The 19,247-nt window shown below is 45.0% G+C and overlaps 1 protein-coding gene across 2 annotated transcripts in view; it reads right to left on the bottom strand.

Moving 5' to 3' along the window:
• The window catches only part of CNTRL (centriolin), a 350,863-nt gene that overhangs the window by 194,571 nt on the left and 137,045 nt on the right, over nucleotides 1-19,247 (bottom strand). For both annotated transcript variants that reach the window (XM_033961428.1, XM_033961427.1), the window contains exons 9-11: nucleotides 17,006-17,234; nucleotides 15,157-15,266; nucleotides 6,888-7,082 (exon numbers count right to left, since the gene is read on the bottom strand). In XM_033961428.1, coding sequence (XP_033817319.1) covers nucleotides 6,888-7,082; nucleotides 15,157-15,266; nucleotides 17,006-17,234 — 534 coding nt within the window. The remainder of the gene's footprint in view (nucleotides 1-6,887; nucleotides 7,083-15,156; nucleotides 15,267-17,005; nucleotides 17,235-19,247) is intronic.

Below are 19,247 nucleotides of genomic sequence, written 5' to 3'. Positions count from 1 at the left end.
AGCAATTTGGCAACCCTCAAAAAGCGAATCACGTCTGGAGAAGATGCTAAATGCCTACCCTGCAGCAAACTGCGAAACTAAGACAAAGCCGCAAGCAGAACCCGGAGGGAAGACCAGGCCAGGCCTCTCTCCAGGCCATCCTGCAAGAACTCCAAGATGTGAGGCAAAGAGGAATGAATGAAAACCACTCCACACGCAGCACACCCCTCCTCAAAGATATGCCAAATACACACAAAAGCCTGAGATTTGGAAAGTCTCTGGGCCCCCAAGAGAGTGGAGATCACTTTATCCAAATAACCTTTCTTACCTACACATTCCCTTTCAAGAGCCAAGTTGTAAGACAAAAGGGACCCGTATTGAACATTGGAATGGGGCCCTGAGTCAGAAGGTCAGGCAAGTGAGGCAGCGGAAAAATATCTGCCACGAGATGATTAACCACATCTGTGCCTGGGCCAGTACAGAGCCACCAGGATCACATGGCCAGGGTACTGAGCAATACGAATAAGGCCTCTGTCCACCATCAGCTATGGAGGAAACACATATAGGAGGCCACCCGCCGACCAAGGCTGTACCAGAGCATCCAACTCCTCAGCCTGAACATCCCTGCGCTGACTGAAGAACCGGGGCGCTTTAGCATCGACACTCGTGGCCATCAGGTTCATGACTGGCCAACCCCAAGCCTGCAAAATCAACTCGAAGACTGCGGGACTGAGACACCACTCTCCAGGATCTACCATGTTTCCCCCAAAATAAGACCTACCCCAAAAATAAGCCCTACCCCCAAAATAAGCCCTAGTCCCTGGATTCGCCAACAACTCTTCAACCTGGCACCCCCCGCTGCCGCCGCCCCCCACCACCACGCAGCTGAACCCCTGCTGACCCTCCATCCTTCCCTCCCCGCCAACCTCGAGCGAGCCCTACCTTCAACCAAAGCAGCGTCAGGCCGGCAGCACTCTAAACAGGCTGCTTGGCCTTGTCCTTCAGGAATTTCACTTTGCCGCATTATTGATCGGCGGGGAGAGAAGGAAGGTCAGCAGGAGTTCGGCTGCGCGGTGGAGTTAGGGGGTACTCAAGGGTTCGGCTGCACAAGGGATGGGAGGGAAGGATAGAAGCTTGGCAAGGCTGCACGAGGGATGGGAGGGAGGGAAGAATAGAAGCTGGGCAAGGCTGCACAAGGGATGGGTGGGAGGGAAGGATAGAAGCTGGGCAAGGCTGCACGAGGGATGGGAGGGAGGGAAGGATAGAAGCTGGGCAAACTTCTGCTGCACAGGTGGATGTGAGGGAGGAAAGATGCTGCACATGTCGGGGAGAGAAAGGAAAGAGGAAGAATTGGGGTGAAGGAGAGGAAGGGAGAGATGATCATGTGCATACCCCGAAAATAAGACCTAGTGCCCTTTTTTAGGCCCCAAATGAAAAAAAGACACTGTCTTATTTTCAGGGGAAACACGGTAGCATGTGACGACTAAGAAACTCCGTCTGGCCATTCTCCACTCCCGCTATGTGGGAAGCCAACACTGAGCTCCCCAGCCGAGGAGACTGGCGTATGTGAGAAGCACTGTCCACTGTGGCTGATCCAGACTCACTCCCTGCACCAGATTGGAAGACTGTAGCCACCAACGGATGCTACGACAAACTAACCCCCAAAGAGGGAGAGTCCAGATCGTGCAACTGAAGTGACCACCGCTGAAGCAGAGCATACTGAAGCGGACGCATGTGAGCCCGGGCCCCACTGAACCACATCCAGGGAGGCCGCCATCGACCCGAAGACCTGGAGAAAATCCTGCACCCAAGGACACCAGGAGGCCATCAGAAGGTAAATCTGCGACTACAATTTGTTCATTCGGGCCTCTAGGAGGAAGACCTTCCCCAAGCCGGTGTTGAAGAGAATCTCAAGGTACTCCAGGCGCTGAGACGGGGGTCAAACGGCTCTTGGACAGGTTGACTACCTATCCCAGCAACCGCAGAAACTCCACAACCCTAGCTGTAACACAGGAACTCTCCTGACAAGACTTTGCCCAAATCAACCAGTCATCTAGATAGGGATGAACAAGAATGCCCTCTTTGCGCAAAGCCGCCACCATGACACCATAATCTTGGTGAACGTCCGTGGAGCCGTGGCCAAATGAAAAGGAAGCACACAAAACTGATAGCAAAGGAACCTCTGATGGGAGGTGCAAATCGGAACATGCAAGAAGGCCTCCGTCAGATCGAGAGAGGTCAGGAATTCTCCCAACTGAACCACCAGAATGACCGATCTCAGGGTATCCATACAAAAAAGACGGAACCCAGAGCGCTCCGTTGACTCCCTTGAGATCCAAGATGGGCCAAAAGACCCCTCTTTCTTGGGCAATACGAAGTAAATGGAATATCAGCCAATGCAAAATTCCTGAGAAGGCTTTGAGGTCTAGCAACTTTTGCAGTGTCTGACAAAAGGCCAGCTTCTTCGATGTCACCTGACAAGAAGACTGTTTTCTATCTGGCAAGGGCCGGGAAAACAGTCAGAGCATAACTGTCCCGAATCACCTCCAGAACCCACTGATCCGTTGTGATCTTGGCCCATCCCTGGTAAAACTCCCATAACCAGGCGCCCACTGGTACCGGGGGAAGAACCCGCAAGGAATCATTGGGCGGGGCAGGTGGCAGAAGGACCGGTAGAGGAATCACCTCCCTCCCAACAGCCCCCCCTCTGATAGGACTGCATGCGCTGAAAGAAACAGCCCCAGGGAGACCCAGTGGAAGGAAAGGAAGCCACTCCACAACCAGAACGGTATCGGCAAAACCGCTGAGCAACGCCACCCTATGCAGGGCGGCAAGCACGGTCTTCAGGAAGACAGGGCACATTAGAGTAAGTCATGGTCTGAACCAACTTGTCCAGATCCTTGCCAAACAAGAAAGACCCTCAAAAGGGAAATTTTTTAAGTTTCACCTTAGACATCGCGTCCGCCGACCAAGCCCGGAGCCACAGGGTATGATGCATAGCCACACCGAGAGCCATGGACTTGGCCAAAGCCCGCAACAGATCATACGTGGCATCTGAGAGATAAGAAGCACCCATCTCGATCTTAGCCTACTCCTGATCTACCAAGGACCAGTCATCAGACTCCCAATCAATGACACGGTCAGACCACCAAAAAAAAGCCCAAGCCACCAGACCGCCACATCACCACCAGGGCAGTCATATCAAAACTCTGCTTAAGAAGAGACTCCAATCTACGCTCTTCAGAGTCCCACAAAGTGGAGTCGCCCTCTACCGGCACCGTATGCTGTTTCATGATGGCTGAAACCACCGTATCCACCACCAGCAACTTCAGGGTATCCCTATCCCCCTCCGGGATGGAATACAGGCAGGCCATAGACCACGCAAAACTAAAAGGCGTTTCTGGCGTCTTCCATTGCACATGCACAATATCCCGAATATTCTGATGCATAAGAAAAGAGTGGGAGGCCGAGCTTCTTAGCATCCTCCTCAAAACACAAAACGTAAGAAACTTGAAGACTGGCCAGAGTCCTTAACACTCACTGGAACCTCGTGCACTAAGTCAGGGGGAGGAAAGCAGTCAACCCCGATTCTGGGGAATCCCCCCCGCCCCCCGCCACAGAACCATTCAGCCTGTACTTAAGCCCACTACAGACAAAACCTGGGGTGAGCCTTGCTCCCATGGGACTGGTCCCTGAATCTCCATACTGTGGACTGTAAGACTGTCTGCTCCTTGGATGCAGACCTCCGACCTTAGAGACTGTGCTCTCCCGCAGTCAGTTTGGGATACTCTGCAGCACCAGAAGTTTTGCAAAATGGTAAACAAAAATTGCATTTAATCTAATATAATAAAACGGTAAGCCGCGCATGCGCAATTCCTATGCGTGCGTCCGTTTTCCGTGAGCTGTAGCTAGGAAGTGCGCATGCGCGGCTTACGGTCTGGCCTCGGAGCGGCGGCTGCCAGCCGCTAGCACCCCCTGCCCTCTCTGTTGCCTCCCGGCTCCAGCGGCGTGACAGTTCCCGACAAACGTCCTTACTCCAGCAGGGGCTACATCACTGTAAACACGCTGCTTCGCGGCCTGCTACTGCCCCTGACACGGGCAGAGCAAATCAGGGCAGTAGCAGGCCGCGAAGCAGCGTGTTTACAGTGCTGCGGCCCCTGCTGGAGTAAGGACGTTTGTTGGGACCGCGGGAAGGGGGCGGCAAGGGACTAAAGGAGGCAGGCAGGGATCCTGAGAGAAGCCGCTGGGCACTTTTACACACAAAAAAAATTCCGGTAAGGCACAACGTGGAGGGGGAGGGAAATACCGCTACTGCACCACATATCCGCACTCATACATCTTTCAGGCCGCTACGGCTGTCGGTGGAGCCCGTGTGAAGCCGTGGCCAGCTGAAGGCACGCAGGTCTGAGGAAGGGAGGGCCTCCTCCCCTCTCCGTGCGGGAGGAGCCGCCGCGCGGCTGCAAGGGACCAGACAACTTAAAAGTAAAAACCACCTTCTTTAAGTATGCTTACAACGCTTGAGATGAGACCTAACCAGCAGAGAATGGCAAACACTTCCTTAGAAGCCATCCTACTGTATTCTCCTTCCCCGCACCCACTTTTTAACATTTTCAATCTTAATGCATTTTTCACTCCCCTGTCCCCCCTTCTCCCACTGCTCCAGTTAGTACTTTTCAGTTTGACAAACCCCAATAATTTTAATTATAATTTATTTTATTCAATATTACTTTTTTTGTTTCTTTTAAGCATTGTTTTTTTTTTCTCATTGTAAAAGTATTGTAAACCGTTTAGGTATTGTGAGAGAGGGAAAGGGCATGATGCTGGACAGGGGGAGCAGGAAGAGAGGGGGAAAAAAGGAAGGGAGGCCTGCTGGACATGGGGAGCAGGAAGAGGTGCTGATGGGAAGTAAAACAAAAAAAGGAAGGGAGGCCTACTGATGGACAGGGGGAGCAGGAAGAGGTGCTGATGGACAGGGGGGAGGTAAAATAAAGGGAGAAGGCCTGCTGCTGGATAAGGGGAGAAGTGAAGGGGTGGATGGTGGTGGACAGCCAAAAGAAAGAAAGACAGAAATACAGAAAGTGCCTAAGGAGACAGAGAGACAAAGAAATAAAGACAGACACACACACATATATTCTAGCACCCGTTAATGTAACGGGCTATAAAGCTAGTAGAAATATAAATACAAGCAGAAAAGATAGGCTCCTATCATCTCACTTGAAGAGATACAACTGAGGAATTGGAGTACAGCCCAGAGAGATTGGAGGTTGGGCAAAAGAATGCTATTGAGGCTCTCTACAAAAATTCTTGCAGGAACAGATTGACTACACGCAGGTTCAGGAATAATGTGTCTGTCCCACTATTGACTACACGCAGGTTCAGGAATAATGTGTCTGTCCCACTAGAAATTAATTATAAACATAGCAGGATATTTGGCTGATGGACATTTGGCCAGCATTCAGTGAAATGTCTGTTGGCCAAATGTCCAAGAGCTGAGAGGCTAGGGAAGGGAAGAGGAGTCACTGAACTTGGATTTCCTGGCGTAACCAAAATGATTGTAGGAACCCCCCCCCCTTGGTCGCACCTGTAGCAGCCATTTTCATGGGGGAGGGAATCACCATCATAACCCCCTTCTGCAGCAAGTATGTTTGCGGAGGGAATCCTCCTTCTGCATTTCTTACCAAGGACTGAACAGGAAAGGGCATATCTAAAATATTTTCTAGTAGATAAGTGTATCATTCTGGATGATAGGGTACCTTTCGCCCCATGTTTGTGAGCCATACAGAACTTTATTATAAAAAATACGGAGTAGAGCCCGGAGATGTTTCACAGTTAACACTCGTTTGGGTGTAAGCCATGTGACAGCCTTTTCCACTGGTTCTCTAGTGGGTGGCTGTGTTACTGAGGGCTCTCCCGTTTAATCTACTTACATCTTAAACATCATTGATAGGTTGGTGAATGTAATTGAGCCGTCTCTGCTTTTGTTTCTCTCCCTTGTCTAGTTCCTATTATTGGGGTTTGGGAGGTTTTTTTGTTGTTGGATTTGCCTATTCACCTTCCTATTTTTTTTCAGGTTTTTCTGATTTCATCAGTTTTAGGAAGCATCCAGGGAGTCCTTCAATGAGAAAAGAAATACTGGCTGCCTCAGGTGGTGTCTGTGAGGGAGGACAGCTCTTCAGGAAACTTGTTCTATCCTCCTTCAAAGGTACTGCCTGAAACAGCCTGCATTTCTGGTCTCATCAAAGAACCCCCTGGCTGCTCCCTAGAACTGCTGGGGTCGCTCAGGGTAGGCAGCCCTCGCTAAGAAGTGCGGCAGGGGATTCCCCCTGCAAAGACACCTGCTATAGGGGTAGGGAACTGGCTGCTATGAGTGTAGGTTGGCTCAGCAATAATTCTGTCCATGCAGGGAAATCCAGCACAGCCAAAATTATTGCATCAAGGAGGTTGTTGTTGTTACAGCAGGGCAGCCATTCCGGTGCTGTAATAACAACGCTGAGAGGTCCTGCTTCAGCTTGGAAATAGGGAAGAGTAGGGGAAATACTGGACTGGGGGGGTGGGAAGATGGGATTTAAAAAAAAAAATAAAAAATCTAAACAACTCTAACATGACAGACAGTTTATTGCAGAAACAGCTTCTGCATATTTGCCCGGTCATTTCACTGAATGTCGGTCAAATATCCATCAGCCAAATGTCCAGGAACCTAAATCTGACTACCTGAAAACCTGACTAGCTATGTGTGTCCTAAGGACTGGGTTGAGAACCACTGCTCTAGAGAAAATATTGCCAAAATATACTTATTTCAAGACTAAAAAACTATAAAGCATGACTGTTTAACCAACTACTATAAAATTTTCTACTTGAATTGCTAATCAAAACAATGAAAGTTGTTCCTTAAGCTGTTAGTTTCTTACATGTTTTGGATCTTTGGGATCCATAGAATCTAAAATGTTTTGCAGATCTCCAATCTCCATTTGTTTTTTCTCTATCTCTCGTCTCTGCCTCTCCATTTGTCTCTCAAGTTCCTGTGCCTCCTGGCGTAGCTGATTTAATAGATTGATCTTCTGAGCTAATTGTTGGCGCAAGATTTCTTTTTCTGCTTCTGATATCTGAAATACAAGACAACATAAACCAACATGATTCCAATGCATTTTTAGAAATATGTCTGACTGGCTAGTTAGCAGAGCACTAACTTGACTGAACAGGAAAGGGCATATCTAAAATATTTTCTAGTAGATAAGTGTATCATTCTGGATGATAGGGTACCTTTCGCCCCATGTTTGTGAGCCATACAGAAGGAATCCACTCCAGGTTTTCGATTCCTCCTCCTTCACCAGAGGGCTCTGCCGTCCCCTTTAGTTTGTACCAAAGCAGACAATAGACCTATATATGAACACATAAGAAGGAGGGGAACAGGGAGACTCACCAAAACACAGTGCTCTTCTGCTCTGAAATATAACAACATACAGATCAGAAACTTTTATGGAGTTCAAGCATTCCCCAATGAGCTACAGCAATACATTATTCTTCACACTCTTGAGCAGGGATCTCAAAGTCCCTCCTTGAGGGCCGCAATCCAGTCGGGTTTCAGGATTTCCCCAATGAATATGTATTGAAAGCAGTGCATGCACATAGATCTCATGCATATTCATTGGGAAAATCCTGAAAACCCGACTGATTGCATCCCTCAAGGAGGGACTTTGAGACCTTGAGGGCTGACTGACATCAAAATCTCAGCTTTGACTTGAACTGTCTGATTGAGAGAATAGGCAGGCGGAGAAATAACTAACAGGGTGGGTCTCCAGAATGACACACCTATCTACAAGAAAAGATATTAGCAAGGTAAGAACTTAATCTCTTTCTAGTGCAATAGGTGTGTTATTCTGGATGATAGGGACGTACAAAAACAGTCTCCAAAATTTAGGGCGGGACATCCAAGCCTGCTCGCAACACTGAAGACTCAAATGTGATGTCCTCCCTTGCCACCCCATCCACTTTGTAATCACTTGGAGAATGTATGCAAAGTGTACCAGGAGAATGTATGCAAAGTGTACCTGCAACTGTCCTCGGATGAAAGTGATCAAGCTTCTACTCATGAAGAAGCCCTGCTTCTATTCGAATGTGCTTTCACAAAGACTGGCAGCTGCTTGCCACAGGCAATATATGTTGATGAAATGGCTTTGGATGCTGGTCTGCCTTGTCGAGTCTGACTGGTGAGCACAAAAAGATGGTCAGACAGCAGGAACCCATTAGAAACCTCTAGGTAGCTTAAAAGGACTCTCCTCACATCCAGCCTTTTCTGAATCTGGTCCTTCTTCTTTGATCCTGTGGTACAGAATGCCAGAAGTCTTACTTCATGATTGACATGGAAGGCCAAAACAACTTCGATAAAAGAAAGAACTATGCGCATGGATATCCCTGTCTCCATGATCTTGAGGAAGGGCTCTCTGCATGAAACAACCTGTAGCTCCAAGAGTCCTCTCGCTGACATAATGGCCATGAGGAAAACCGTCTTTACAGTAATATTTATCAAGGTTGCTTCCCTAAGGCTCCTACAGAGCCTGACTGAGGTCGAGTAATCAGACAGTCTAACAAAAGGCAAGGGAGGCTTCTTTTCAACCAATGATCAAGATTTTATTTAAACCAATAGTCCCCAACAAGGATCCAACTTTCGGCATATCGAAAACGCCTTCCTCAGAGGACACTGCTTGCAAAAGCTGATTGTGATTCACTCTTATGGAAATAAACCTCAACGATCAGAACAGTGCAAACTTGTAGAGTTCAGCAGGGGCACTGTCCTGAGCATTGAGGTTTATGCTGTGGAGCAAAACAATGCTGTCCTGAGCATTGACGTGGATGCTGTGGAACAAAACAAAAGGGGGGACCTGTTCTTGAAAAAGCCTTTGGGGGAAACTGTTTGAACCTTAAGATCCTTTCCAAGGTTTAAAAAAATAATGAAGAAATAGCTAAAGCTAAGTACAAAAGTTTTAAAGTTGTATAAGAAAAGTTTATCGATTTGCACAAAACATAGAATATAGAGCACAAGCACTTAAAAAAAAACCTAAGGTATGATGATGAATAAAAGCCAGAAAGAGAAACAAGCCTTCAAATAATTTGGCTGGTGGTTGGCTGGAACTGAAGACCACAGAGGTACTTAGAAAGGTATTATCTGAAAAAAAGATCACTTAGAAATTAGGCACTTTGAAGTTTATTATATGCCGTTGTGGATTGATGGTGTATATTACATAGAGAACATCATAAACAATATTGAGCTATTTTAATACATCAGTAAAACTAGAGAATGACATTGGAAAAAATTTGTCCGCTTGCCCCTTCCCATTCCCGCGAGCTCCATTCCCGTCCCCACGAGCTTGGTCCCCCTCGGTGTTTCATTCCCCATGAGCTCGGTCCCTGTCTCCGCATATATTCAACTCTGCCATTTGTCCAGCAGCCCCCCCCTCCCGCCGCAGTCCAGCAGCATCGCTCTACGGAACACTCGTTAATCGGCATGTCTACCTCTATTCTCTATTATCTGGATCACCATAAATCTGTCCTTTTCTCTTGATCTCTCATCCACCTTCGATACAATTGACCATAACCTCTTTTTGGAAAGATTAGAGGCTATTGGTATCATGGATCAGGTCCTCTCTTGGTTTAGATCCTATTTCACTAATTGTTCCTCGACTGTGTCATTCAACAACGCTACCTCAGAAAATTTTTCAGCAACTCATGGTATTCCTCAAGGGTCCATTCTTTCACCACTTTTGTTTAATATCTTTCTTGCACCCTTGATGACTCTCTGCCAATCCACTGGTTTTAATATATTCGCTTACGCCAATGATAATCAAATTTTACACCCATTGGACACTGATAACCCTCTGGAAACCTTAGCAATCAATACGAAACCCAAACAAATCCATCAATGGCTTGACGCTAACATTGAGATGGCTCTCAATGTTAATAAATCAAACGTAATGCTCTTCCCTTGGAAAGACGGCCTTAAACTCAACTTTCTTATTACTATTAAGGGTATCATGCTCCAGACGACCAGCAATATCAAGATTCTAGGGGTTATTTTGATCAAAAATTAAATTATCACGACCATATTAGTAGCATTGTCAAATCGATTTTCTTCAGACTACGTCAAATTTGTTCTGTATCAAAACTCTTATGTCCCAAGTCGCTTAACACATTAATATACTATTGTAATGCACTATTTAAGGGAATAGCCCAAAAGGAAATAAGACATTCACAAATTATTCAAAATGCCTTAATTAAACTATCATGAAAGCCAAGAAATTCGACCAAGTATCGCCCCTCCTTAAGAAAGCACATTGGCTTTCAGTTGCTAATCACATAACATATAAAATATGTTTGCTAACTCTCAAGTCTCTCCTTTATAAAACCCCCGCTTTCATTCATAGACTCTTGATTCCTTACACCTCAGCAAGAATACTTAAATCAAACTAGCTGATGCCCCGGCGTTGCACGGGTATTTAATTATAGCAATAACACTGTAAATGGATTCAAATAAAGATACTTTATAGTGGTGAATGAAATTACTTTTTTACAGCTTTATAAAAAGTACAATATTCAAATTATAATGTGAAATATTTGACAAAATGAATACAATACAACTAACACAAAACTTGATTATAAACATTTTTAGTTTCACCTCCAGGAGCAAGAACATATAAATTCTTGGGTGAACCCACCCTTGAGCAAGCAACATAGAGTTGTCCATGGGAAAAACAGGGGGATCTTAAATCCACTTCACAGTATGTAATAGTCTGTCCCTGTGATTTGTTGATTGTGATAGAGAATGCAAGTCTCACTGGAATTTGCAATCTCTTAAACTGAAAAGGAAGATGTGTTGCAAGTTTCGTTCAAATCGGGCAAGCCGTTTTTGCGTTGGCAGCTTTTTACATTTTTTCCACTGACATGAATGGGTGAAATCAGATTTTCTGTTTGTAGCTCCGCCCACGTGTGCAGGTGGGCCGCGAGACCCCCAGAACATATCACCCCAGGTAGTGAGGGATCTGCATACCAAGTTTCGTTCAAATCGGGCAAGCCGTTTTTGCGTTGGCAGCTTTTTACATTTTTTCCATTGACATGAATGGGTGAAATCTGATTTTCTGTTTGTAGCTCCGCCCACGTGTGTAGGTGGGCCGCGAGACCCCCAGAACATATCACCCCAGGTAGTGAGGGATCTGCATACCAAGTTTCGTTCAAATCGGGCAAGCCGTTTTTGCGTTGGCAGCTTTTTACATTTTTTCCATTGACATGAATGGGTGAAATCTGATTTTCTGTTTGTAGCTCCGCCCACATGTGCAGGTGGGCCGCGAGACCCCCAGAACGTATCACCCCAGGTAGTGAGGGATCTGCATACCAAGTTTCGTTCAAATCGGGCAAGCCGTTTTTGCGTTGGCAGCTTTTTACATTTTTTCCATTGACATGAATGGGTGAAATCTGATTTTCTGTTTGTAGCTCCGCCCACGTGTGCAGGTGGGCCGCGAGACCCCCAGAACATATCACCCCAGGTAGTGAGGGATCTGCATACCAAGTTTCGTTCAAATCGGGCAAGCCGTTTTTGCGTGATCGCGGCACATACACACACACATACATACATACCTCCGATTTTATATATATAGATGACCAACATTAACACACGCTGACAATTTATCTTCTCTGTTACAGTACTCCAAACATGGAAGTCCCTCCCCATTTATTTAAGGAAAGAGTGCCTTCTTGACAGATTCAAGAGCAAGTTAAAATGCTTTCTTTTTAAAGATGCATTTGATTGTTAGTAAGTTAGATTAGGATCCCTTAACGAATTTTAATTGCTGACTTATTTTAAGTCTTCTGCTTTTACCCTCCCTGTTGTTTTTTTCCTTATTTGTCTTACTTACTATCAACAATTGTATTTCTTCCCCCCTTTTGTTTTGTATGTTCTGTCTGGTTAGTCCAAATTGTTTATTCTGTTCCCCTGAAATTTGTAATTTTAATTTTTGTACATCGCTTAGGATTTTGAATAAGCGATTAATCAAATTTTTAATAAACGCAACCAGAAACAGGAAGAGGAGGACTTTCTGGCATCCACACGCAACTTCAAGGCTCTAGTTTCTTGTTAAGAGAAAATTAAATTAGGGAAGGAGGGAGGGAGAAGCCTGGACCGCGATTGGGAGGAAGGAGGGAGGGAGCTCCTGGACTGCGCGATCTTCAGCGCGATCCTCAGTTAACTGCGGGGACAAGGCCATTCACCACTCCATAGGGCAGTGAATGGCCTTCTCCCCGTACCCGCGGTGACCCTTTTTTTTCGGCCCCATTTCGACGGATTACCCGCGGCTAGCAGTCACCGTGTCATTCTCTAACTTAAACATCATATCAGCTAAAATTTACTGCTAAGAAATGCAAGGTCATGCATTTGGGCTGCAAAAACCCAAGGGACGGTACAGTTTAGGGCAGGGCTGCCCAAGTCCAGTTCTCGAGATCTACTGGTAGGCCAGGTTTTCTGGATATCCAGAATGAATATGCATAAGAGAGATTTACCTACACTGCCTTCTTGATATGCAAAACTCTCTCATGCATGTTCATTGTGGATATCCAGAAAATCTGGCCTGCCAGTAGATCTCGAGGACTGGACTTGGGCAGCCCTGGTTTAGGGGGTGAAGAACTTATGTGCACGATGGGACTTGGATGTGATTTTATGTGAAGATCTATAGGTGGCCAAACAGGTTGAAAAGGTGACAGCGAAAGCTAGAAGGATGCTAGGTTGCATAGGAAGAGGTATGGCCAGTAGGAAAAAGGAGGTATTGATGCCTCTGTATACGACTCTGGTGAGACCTCATTTAGAATATCGTGTACAATTCTGGAGGCAGCACCTTCAAAAAGATATAAAAAGGATGGAGTTGGTCCAGAAGAAGGCTACTAAAATGGTATGTGATTTGCGTGATAAGGCATATGGGGACAGACTTAAAGATCTCAATCTGTATACTTTGGAGGAAAGGCGGGAGAGGGGAGATATGATAGAGACATTTAAATACCTATGTAATATAAATGTGCATGAGTCGAGTTGCTTTCATTTGAAAGGAAACTCTGCAATGAGATGGCATAGGATGAAGTTAAGAGGTGATAAGCTCCGGAGTAATCTGAGGAAATACTTTTTTATAGAAAGGGTGGTAGATGTGTGGAACAGTCTCCCGGAAGAGGTGGTGGAAACAGACAGTGTGTCTGAATTCAAGAGGGTCTTGAAAAGGCATGTGGGATCTCTCAGAGAAAGAGATAACGGTTACTGCGGATGGACAGGCTACATGGGTCATTTGACCTTTATCTGCCGTCATGATATCAGGGAAAAGAAGGGGACTGAGCTATCACAATGCTGAGGATAGAGCAGAGCAGACAGAGCCTGCTGGAAGTCCAGCTGTAACTCCCATAAGAGTCAGTAATGAGCTCTAAAAAAGCTGAGAGCCTGAACAGCCAGTGTACCGTTGGGTAATCCCCTTGGTCGAGGGCTACCATCATATCTTGCGTACTCACTCCTGCTTGTGAATCTGTTTCTCGCAGCAGGGAGGGCTCATTCTGCAACAGCAAAGGCATACAGATAAGCCCTTCATTCTCTGAGTCTCTGTCCAAAAGGTCCACTGGATCCTGACCAGCCTCCGATACTGAGCCGGTGCGTTCTAGAAGCCCAAGCCCCTTCACGTGCCTCCTAATTTGCTGCCAGACCTCCTCATGTAAATCCTGGCCATCCAAATAAGTTCTCCACATCATAATGACAAATTCAGGAGAGAATGCTGTAATAGGCAGCACATAGTCTCTTCAAGGGACTCCACCTTGCATATCTTGGATTCCGTGGCTTCCATGCTCCTGTACTTAGATAAGCTGGTGTTCCGTGGCTCTGTATAAGTCTCTGGTGAGACATAATTTAGAGTACTGTGTACAATTCTGGAGACCATGTCTTTAAAAATATATAAAGAGGATAATTTTAGTCCAGAAGGCGGCTACTAAACTAAACTAAACTAAACCTTAAGTTTATATACCGCATCTTCTCCACAGATGTGGATCTCGACACATTTTACAAGAACTTAAATATAGGAAGCGAAATAAGGTTTACGTGAACTTAAATATAGGAAGAGAAGAATGGGGTTGCATACAGGGGGGAAGAGAGGATTACATTTTTGTGAAAAGCCAAGTTTTCAGGTGCTTACGGAATAATTGGTCAGTGGTCTCTGTCATAAAGTGTATGGGGACAGACTTAAAAGAGCTCAAATACTTTGTAAGACATGGTAGGAGAAGAAAGATATGAAAAAGATGCTTAAATACCTCCATGGCATAAAAGAACAGGAGGCAAGTCTCTTTTAACTGAAAGGAAGCTTTGGAATGAGAGGGCATAGGGTGAAGATGAAAGGGGACACTCAGAATAACTTAAGGAAATACGTTTTCACAGAACAGCCTTCAAGAAACAGCCTTTCAAGGAACAGCCTTCTACTGGAGATGATGTTGATAAAAATTGTATCTGAATTCAAAACAAGCTTGGGACTCTTAAATAGGATCTCTGAGGGAGAGGAAGGGATAGCAGATGACATATAGATGATGGGTGGCCTGGATAGACCAATGGTTTATCTGTCCTTATTTTTCTGTTTCTATGATCAATAGTTAGGCTAATCAGTGACAAGAGGCCTCACAATTCTGCTGGCATGAAAATTCCTCTTAGGTCTCCATGAATGTGGTTTTAAGCCAGAGGTTCACCTTAACAATTCTGCAAATCCATGAGTTGAATGCATCATCACTTCTACTATTTATCTCAATTCAAAAGAGACTCAAGCCCAGCTTTTATAAATTTTAGCACAAACTTTATTAAGTTTACAGTATTTATTCTACTTAAAAGGATGGAATAAATAAAGATATTTTGAACAATGCCCAGGGTTGATTACAATAAAAACACAAAATCATGAAAAATCACAAGAAATATCTCCATCAGTAGTACCCAAAAGAGCCCTAAACAGAGCCACTAACTAAAGACTTTCAGCAGACAACCAGAAGCTCAGATTCAAATAAAAGGGGCTGCAGAGACTTAAAAGATGAGCTTTGAACCTCTTCCTAAACAGCAACAGTTGTAAAATTCATTGAAGCTTATTTCACAAAGGGATAACCTAATTTACTGTTAGCTGGATCTTTCCATACCTTTTTCTGAGCCACCGCATCCTCCAATTCCTTGAGCTCTTCTGTTACTCTTAAAACTTGCTGCTCAGCAGTTACTATTTCTCTCTGAAGTTCTGTTAATTTCTCTTGTGCTGAGAGAACATGATTGAAAACATTGTAAGGATAATTTTATAACTGCACACATTTATAAACAGTCTATACATGCTTCTTCCTGTATAGGCACTGGAAAATTTTCAAAACTATGCACATATTTTAATTTGAAAAAAAAGTTATAGCAGAAAATGTATTTTTACTACTTATCTTTGGCACACATAGACCTCCCTAACCCCCTCCCCTCCTTTTTTACAAAACCATAGCATGGTTTTTAGTGCTGGCCATGGCGATAACAGTTCCGCCACTCATAGGAATTCTGTTACCACTGCAGTCGGCACTATAAACTGCACTACAGTTTTGTAAAGGTGGGGTGGGATTTGTAAGTAATTTACATATATGCAGGCATATTTAATAAATTATGCATGCAAATGCTGATCCCTCCCCAAATGCAAACCCAGAAATGGCTGTGCTCAGGTCAGGCAAAAAGTTATATGTGAACAAGCACGTACATTAATTTACATACAGATTGAGAGGCATTAAAAAAATTAATTATAGAGTATTATATATTTTATATTTAGAGTATTATATATTTTATATTATAGAGCAGGGGTGCGCCCACACTTTTTTGATTCGTGAGCTACTTTTAAAATGACCAAGTCAAAATGATCTACCAATAATAAAATTTAAAAAAAACACAACGCACACTGTATGCATAGAATTGTTAATTATCATTCCTATTCCGGGGGTTTTTCAAAGAGGTCAAAGCAGATGACTCAATGCACCTCAGTAACAACCATACAAAAATAGACAAATACCCACCCCCTCCCTTTTTACTAAACCACAATAGCATTTTTTAGTGCAGGGAGCTGCGCTGAATGCCCAGCGCTGCTCTCGACACTCATAGGTTCCCTGCACTAAAAACCACTATTGCGGTTTAGTAAAAGGGGACCATATTGTAAAATATAGACAGCAGATATAAATTCAGACATATTTTGATCACTACATTTAAAATAAAATCATTTTTCCTACCTTGTCTGGTGATTTCATGAGTCTCTGGTTGCACTTTCTTCTTCTGACTGTGCATCCAATCTTTCTTTCAGCCTGTATGCTTCCTCTCCTCCAAACCTCATTCCCTCCAACTTTTTCTTCCTCTCTTCTTGCCCTTTCTTTCTTTCTCTCTTCATGCCCCCTTTCTTTTTTTCCTGTTTCTCTTCTTTCCTTCTGTCTCCCTGCCTGCACCCCTTTCTTTCTTTCTCCCTGCCCTTCCCCAAGCCACTGCCACTGCCGCTGCCATCGGGGAACAGGACCCAAACGCCACCAATGGATAACAGGCCCCAAAGCCGACGCCGACACCACCCCATGCTCTCTCTGCTTCGGGCCGATCAATCTTCCTCTCCCCGATGTCAATTCTGCCGTCGGAGAGGAAGTTCCGCCCAGCCAGGCAGCGATTGGCTGGCCCGAACTTCCTCTCCGACGGCAGAATTGACGTCAAGGAGAGGAAGATTGATCGGCCTGATAGATCGCCAAGGCAAAGGGAGTCCTGGATGATCGACTCACTTTGCCTTGGCGAGCTACCGGTCGATCACGATCGACCTATTGGGCACCCCTGTTATAGAGTATTATATAAAAAATTATTATAGAGTATATTATATAATAATTTTAATCTTACTCAATCCAATTAATTTTTCCTTTCCTATAGGAAATAACTGGAAAACTCCAAAAGTCTGAAGGTGGTAAGCTGAAAATAAACTCCAACAGGACTTGTTCTTATAGCTACCTGCTTGAATATTTTTGTCTTTGTCCTCCAATTGTATGTCAAGTGCTTGATGAATTGTTTTTTGAATAAATTCATTTTTATTCTGATCTTGTCCATCTAGCTCTACTTTCCCAATATGAATTGGTTGTGCTTTAGTAGCCATAAAATTTTCAACAGCATATTCATTCCTTTTGTATCTGGCCTTTCCAATGTAAGGGCTTTCACTTGGTACATCATCCAATTCCACACCCTGCAACAACAAAATATTCAGCATGTTTATGGTCTAAGTAGGTCTACTCTCACAGTTAGGGATAATTCTACAGCTGTGCACCTATTTATAGGTACTTAGGCGACCTTTATAGAATCAGGACCTAAGTCCCGCCTAATGCTGAGTGGGACTTAGGCATCCAAACTAAGTGGTTAATGAGCCATTTAAGGGTCTTAACAAGCGATAATTGGCACATGGACGTCCAAAGGATGTGGACGTCACTTTGTAGGCACCTCCACAATTTCATGGTCGCCCACTGGGAAAACTCACGCCTAACGGAATAGGCATGGTCTGGGTGAGGCTTCAGTATGGGCATCCTTTGATTCATTTGCATAATGCTGAGCGACCTAGGACATCCATTTTATGCCTACATTGTAGGCGAATAAAAACCAAGTCTACTTTTCAGCATAATTTGGGCTCAGATAGACCTGAGTTTAATGGATGGAACTTAGGCATAGTTTGGACGTTCTTAATGCGATCTGCTAAACAGCTCTCTGGGTTTTTATTTTTGCTTTATTAATCTCAAAATACATTTAATAAGGCACCACATAAACAGGGCACATCAAAACAGATATATTGCATGCAAAACCTTCCATTTTTGTGGACAAACAACAATGATATTTGCTAATTAGAGTAAATGATCCATTAACTGAAGCACAGCACATGAAAAACACAGCTTTATGTTTCTTGCTAAAAGCTACCTTTTTTTTTGACTAAACAGTGCTCCAATCAGCTCATTCCTGAAAGCAAAGAAATATATATAGATTGCATATATAACTTCATTTGCAAAAGCTTAAAAACAGAAAAAACACATATAGACCTTAGCTTCTACTTCATTGCAAATGGAGATGTGCAGCTGCACAATGCTAACCTCAATATGAGATCATTAAGGTGCACCTGCAAGGTAGAATGCCACAATTAAAATATGTGCTGGAATTTGAAACAGGGCTACTACCCATTTAGCCACAGCAGCTTCCACTAATGTCTTTCTTTCTCACATCTCATAGCTTAGGGATCTGCTAAGCTATGATCTTGTCATGTATTTTCACCTTCATATAGCTAGGATCACTATGGTCTCATGTTAGGAACCCCCATAACTGAAAGGAAGCAGCTGTAGCCCTGTGCTCATCTTCCAGATGTTGTGGGTTCAAATCCCAGCACATATTTTCATTGTGGCATTCTACCTTACAGGTGCACCTTGATGATCTCACAATGAGGTCAGCACAGAAGGCCCCAACGAGAAGCAGCCTGTTTAGAGTGCTAACTGTCCGACGCTGTTCTGGAAGGAGGTATGTAGGGATCGCGGTCGGCGGGGTTTGGATGAGAGGGAAGGAAGGATGGAGGGTCAGTGGGGGTTCAGCTGCATGGCGGGAATGGGTGCTCAAGGGCTCTGCTGCATGAGGGATGAGAGGGAGGGAGGGAATGATGGAAGCTGGGCAAGGGTTCTACTGCACAAGGGATGAGAGGGAGGGAGGGAAGGATGGAAGATGGGCAAGGGTTCTGCTGCACAAGGGATAAGAGGGAGGGAGGGAAGGATGGAAGCTGGGTAAGGGTTCTGCTGCACAAGGGATAAGAGGGAGGGAGGGAAGGATGGAAGCTGGGTAAGGGTTCTGTTGCACGAGGGATGAGAGGGAGGGAGGGAAGGATGGAAGCTGGGCAAGGGTTCTGCTGCACGAGGGAGGGAAGGATGGAAACTGGGCAAGGGTTCTGCTGCACGAGGGATGAGAGAGAGGGAAGGATGGAAGCTGGGCAAGGGTTCTGCTGCATGAGGGAGGGAAGGATTAAAGCTGGGGAAGGGTTCTGCTGCACGAGGGATGAGAAGGAGGGAGGGAAGGATGGAAGTTGGGCAAGGGTTTTGCTGCACGAAGGATGAGAGGTAAGGATGGAAGCTGGGCAAGAGTTCTGCTGCACGAGGGATGGGAGAGAGGGAGGGAGGAATGGAAGCTGGGCAAGGGTTCTGCTGCACAGGGGATGGGAGGGAGGGAAGGAAGGATG

This window comes from Geotrypetes seraphini, chromosome 10 (assembly GCF_902459505.1).
Source record: "Geotrypetes seraphini chromosome 10, aGeoSer1.1, whole genome shotgun sequence".
Taxonomy (NCBI): domain Eukaryota; kingdom Metazoa; phylum Chordata; class Amphibia; order Gymnophiona; family Dermophiidae; genus Geotrypetes; species Geotrypetes seraphini.
The sequence above is the reverse complement of the archived record's forward strand: the minus strand, read 5'-3'. Positions and strand labels throughout refer to the sequence as shown.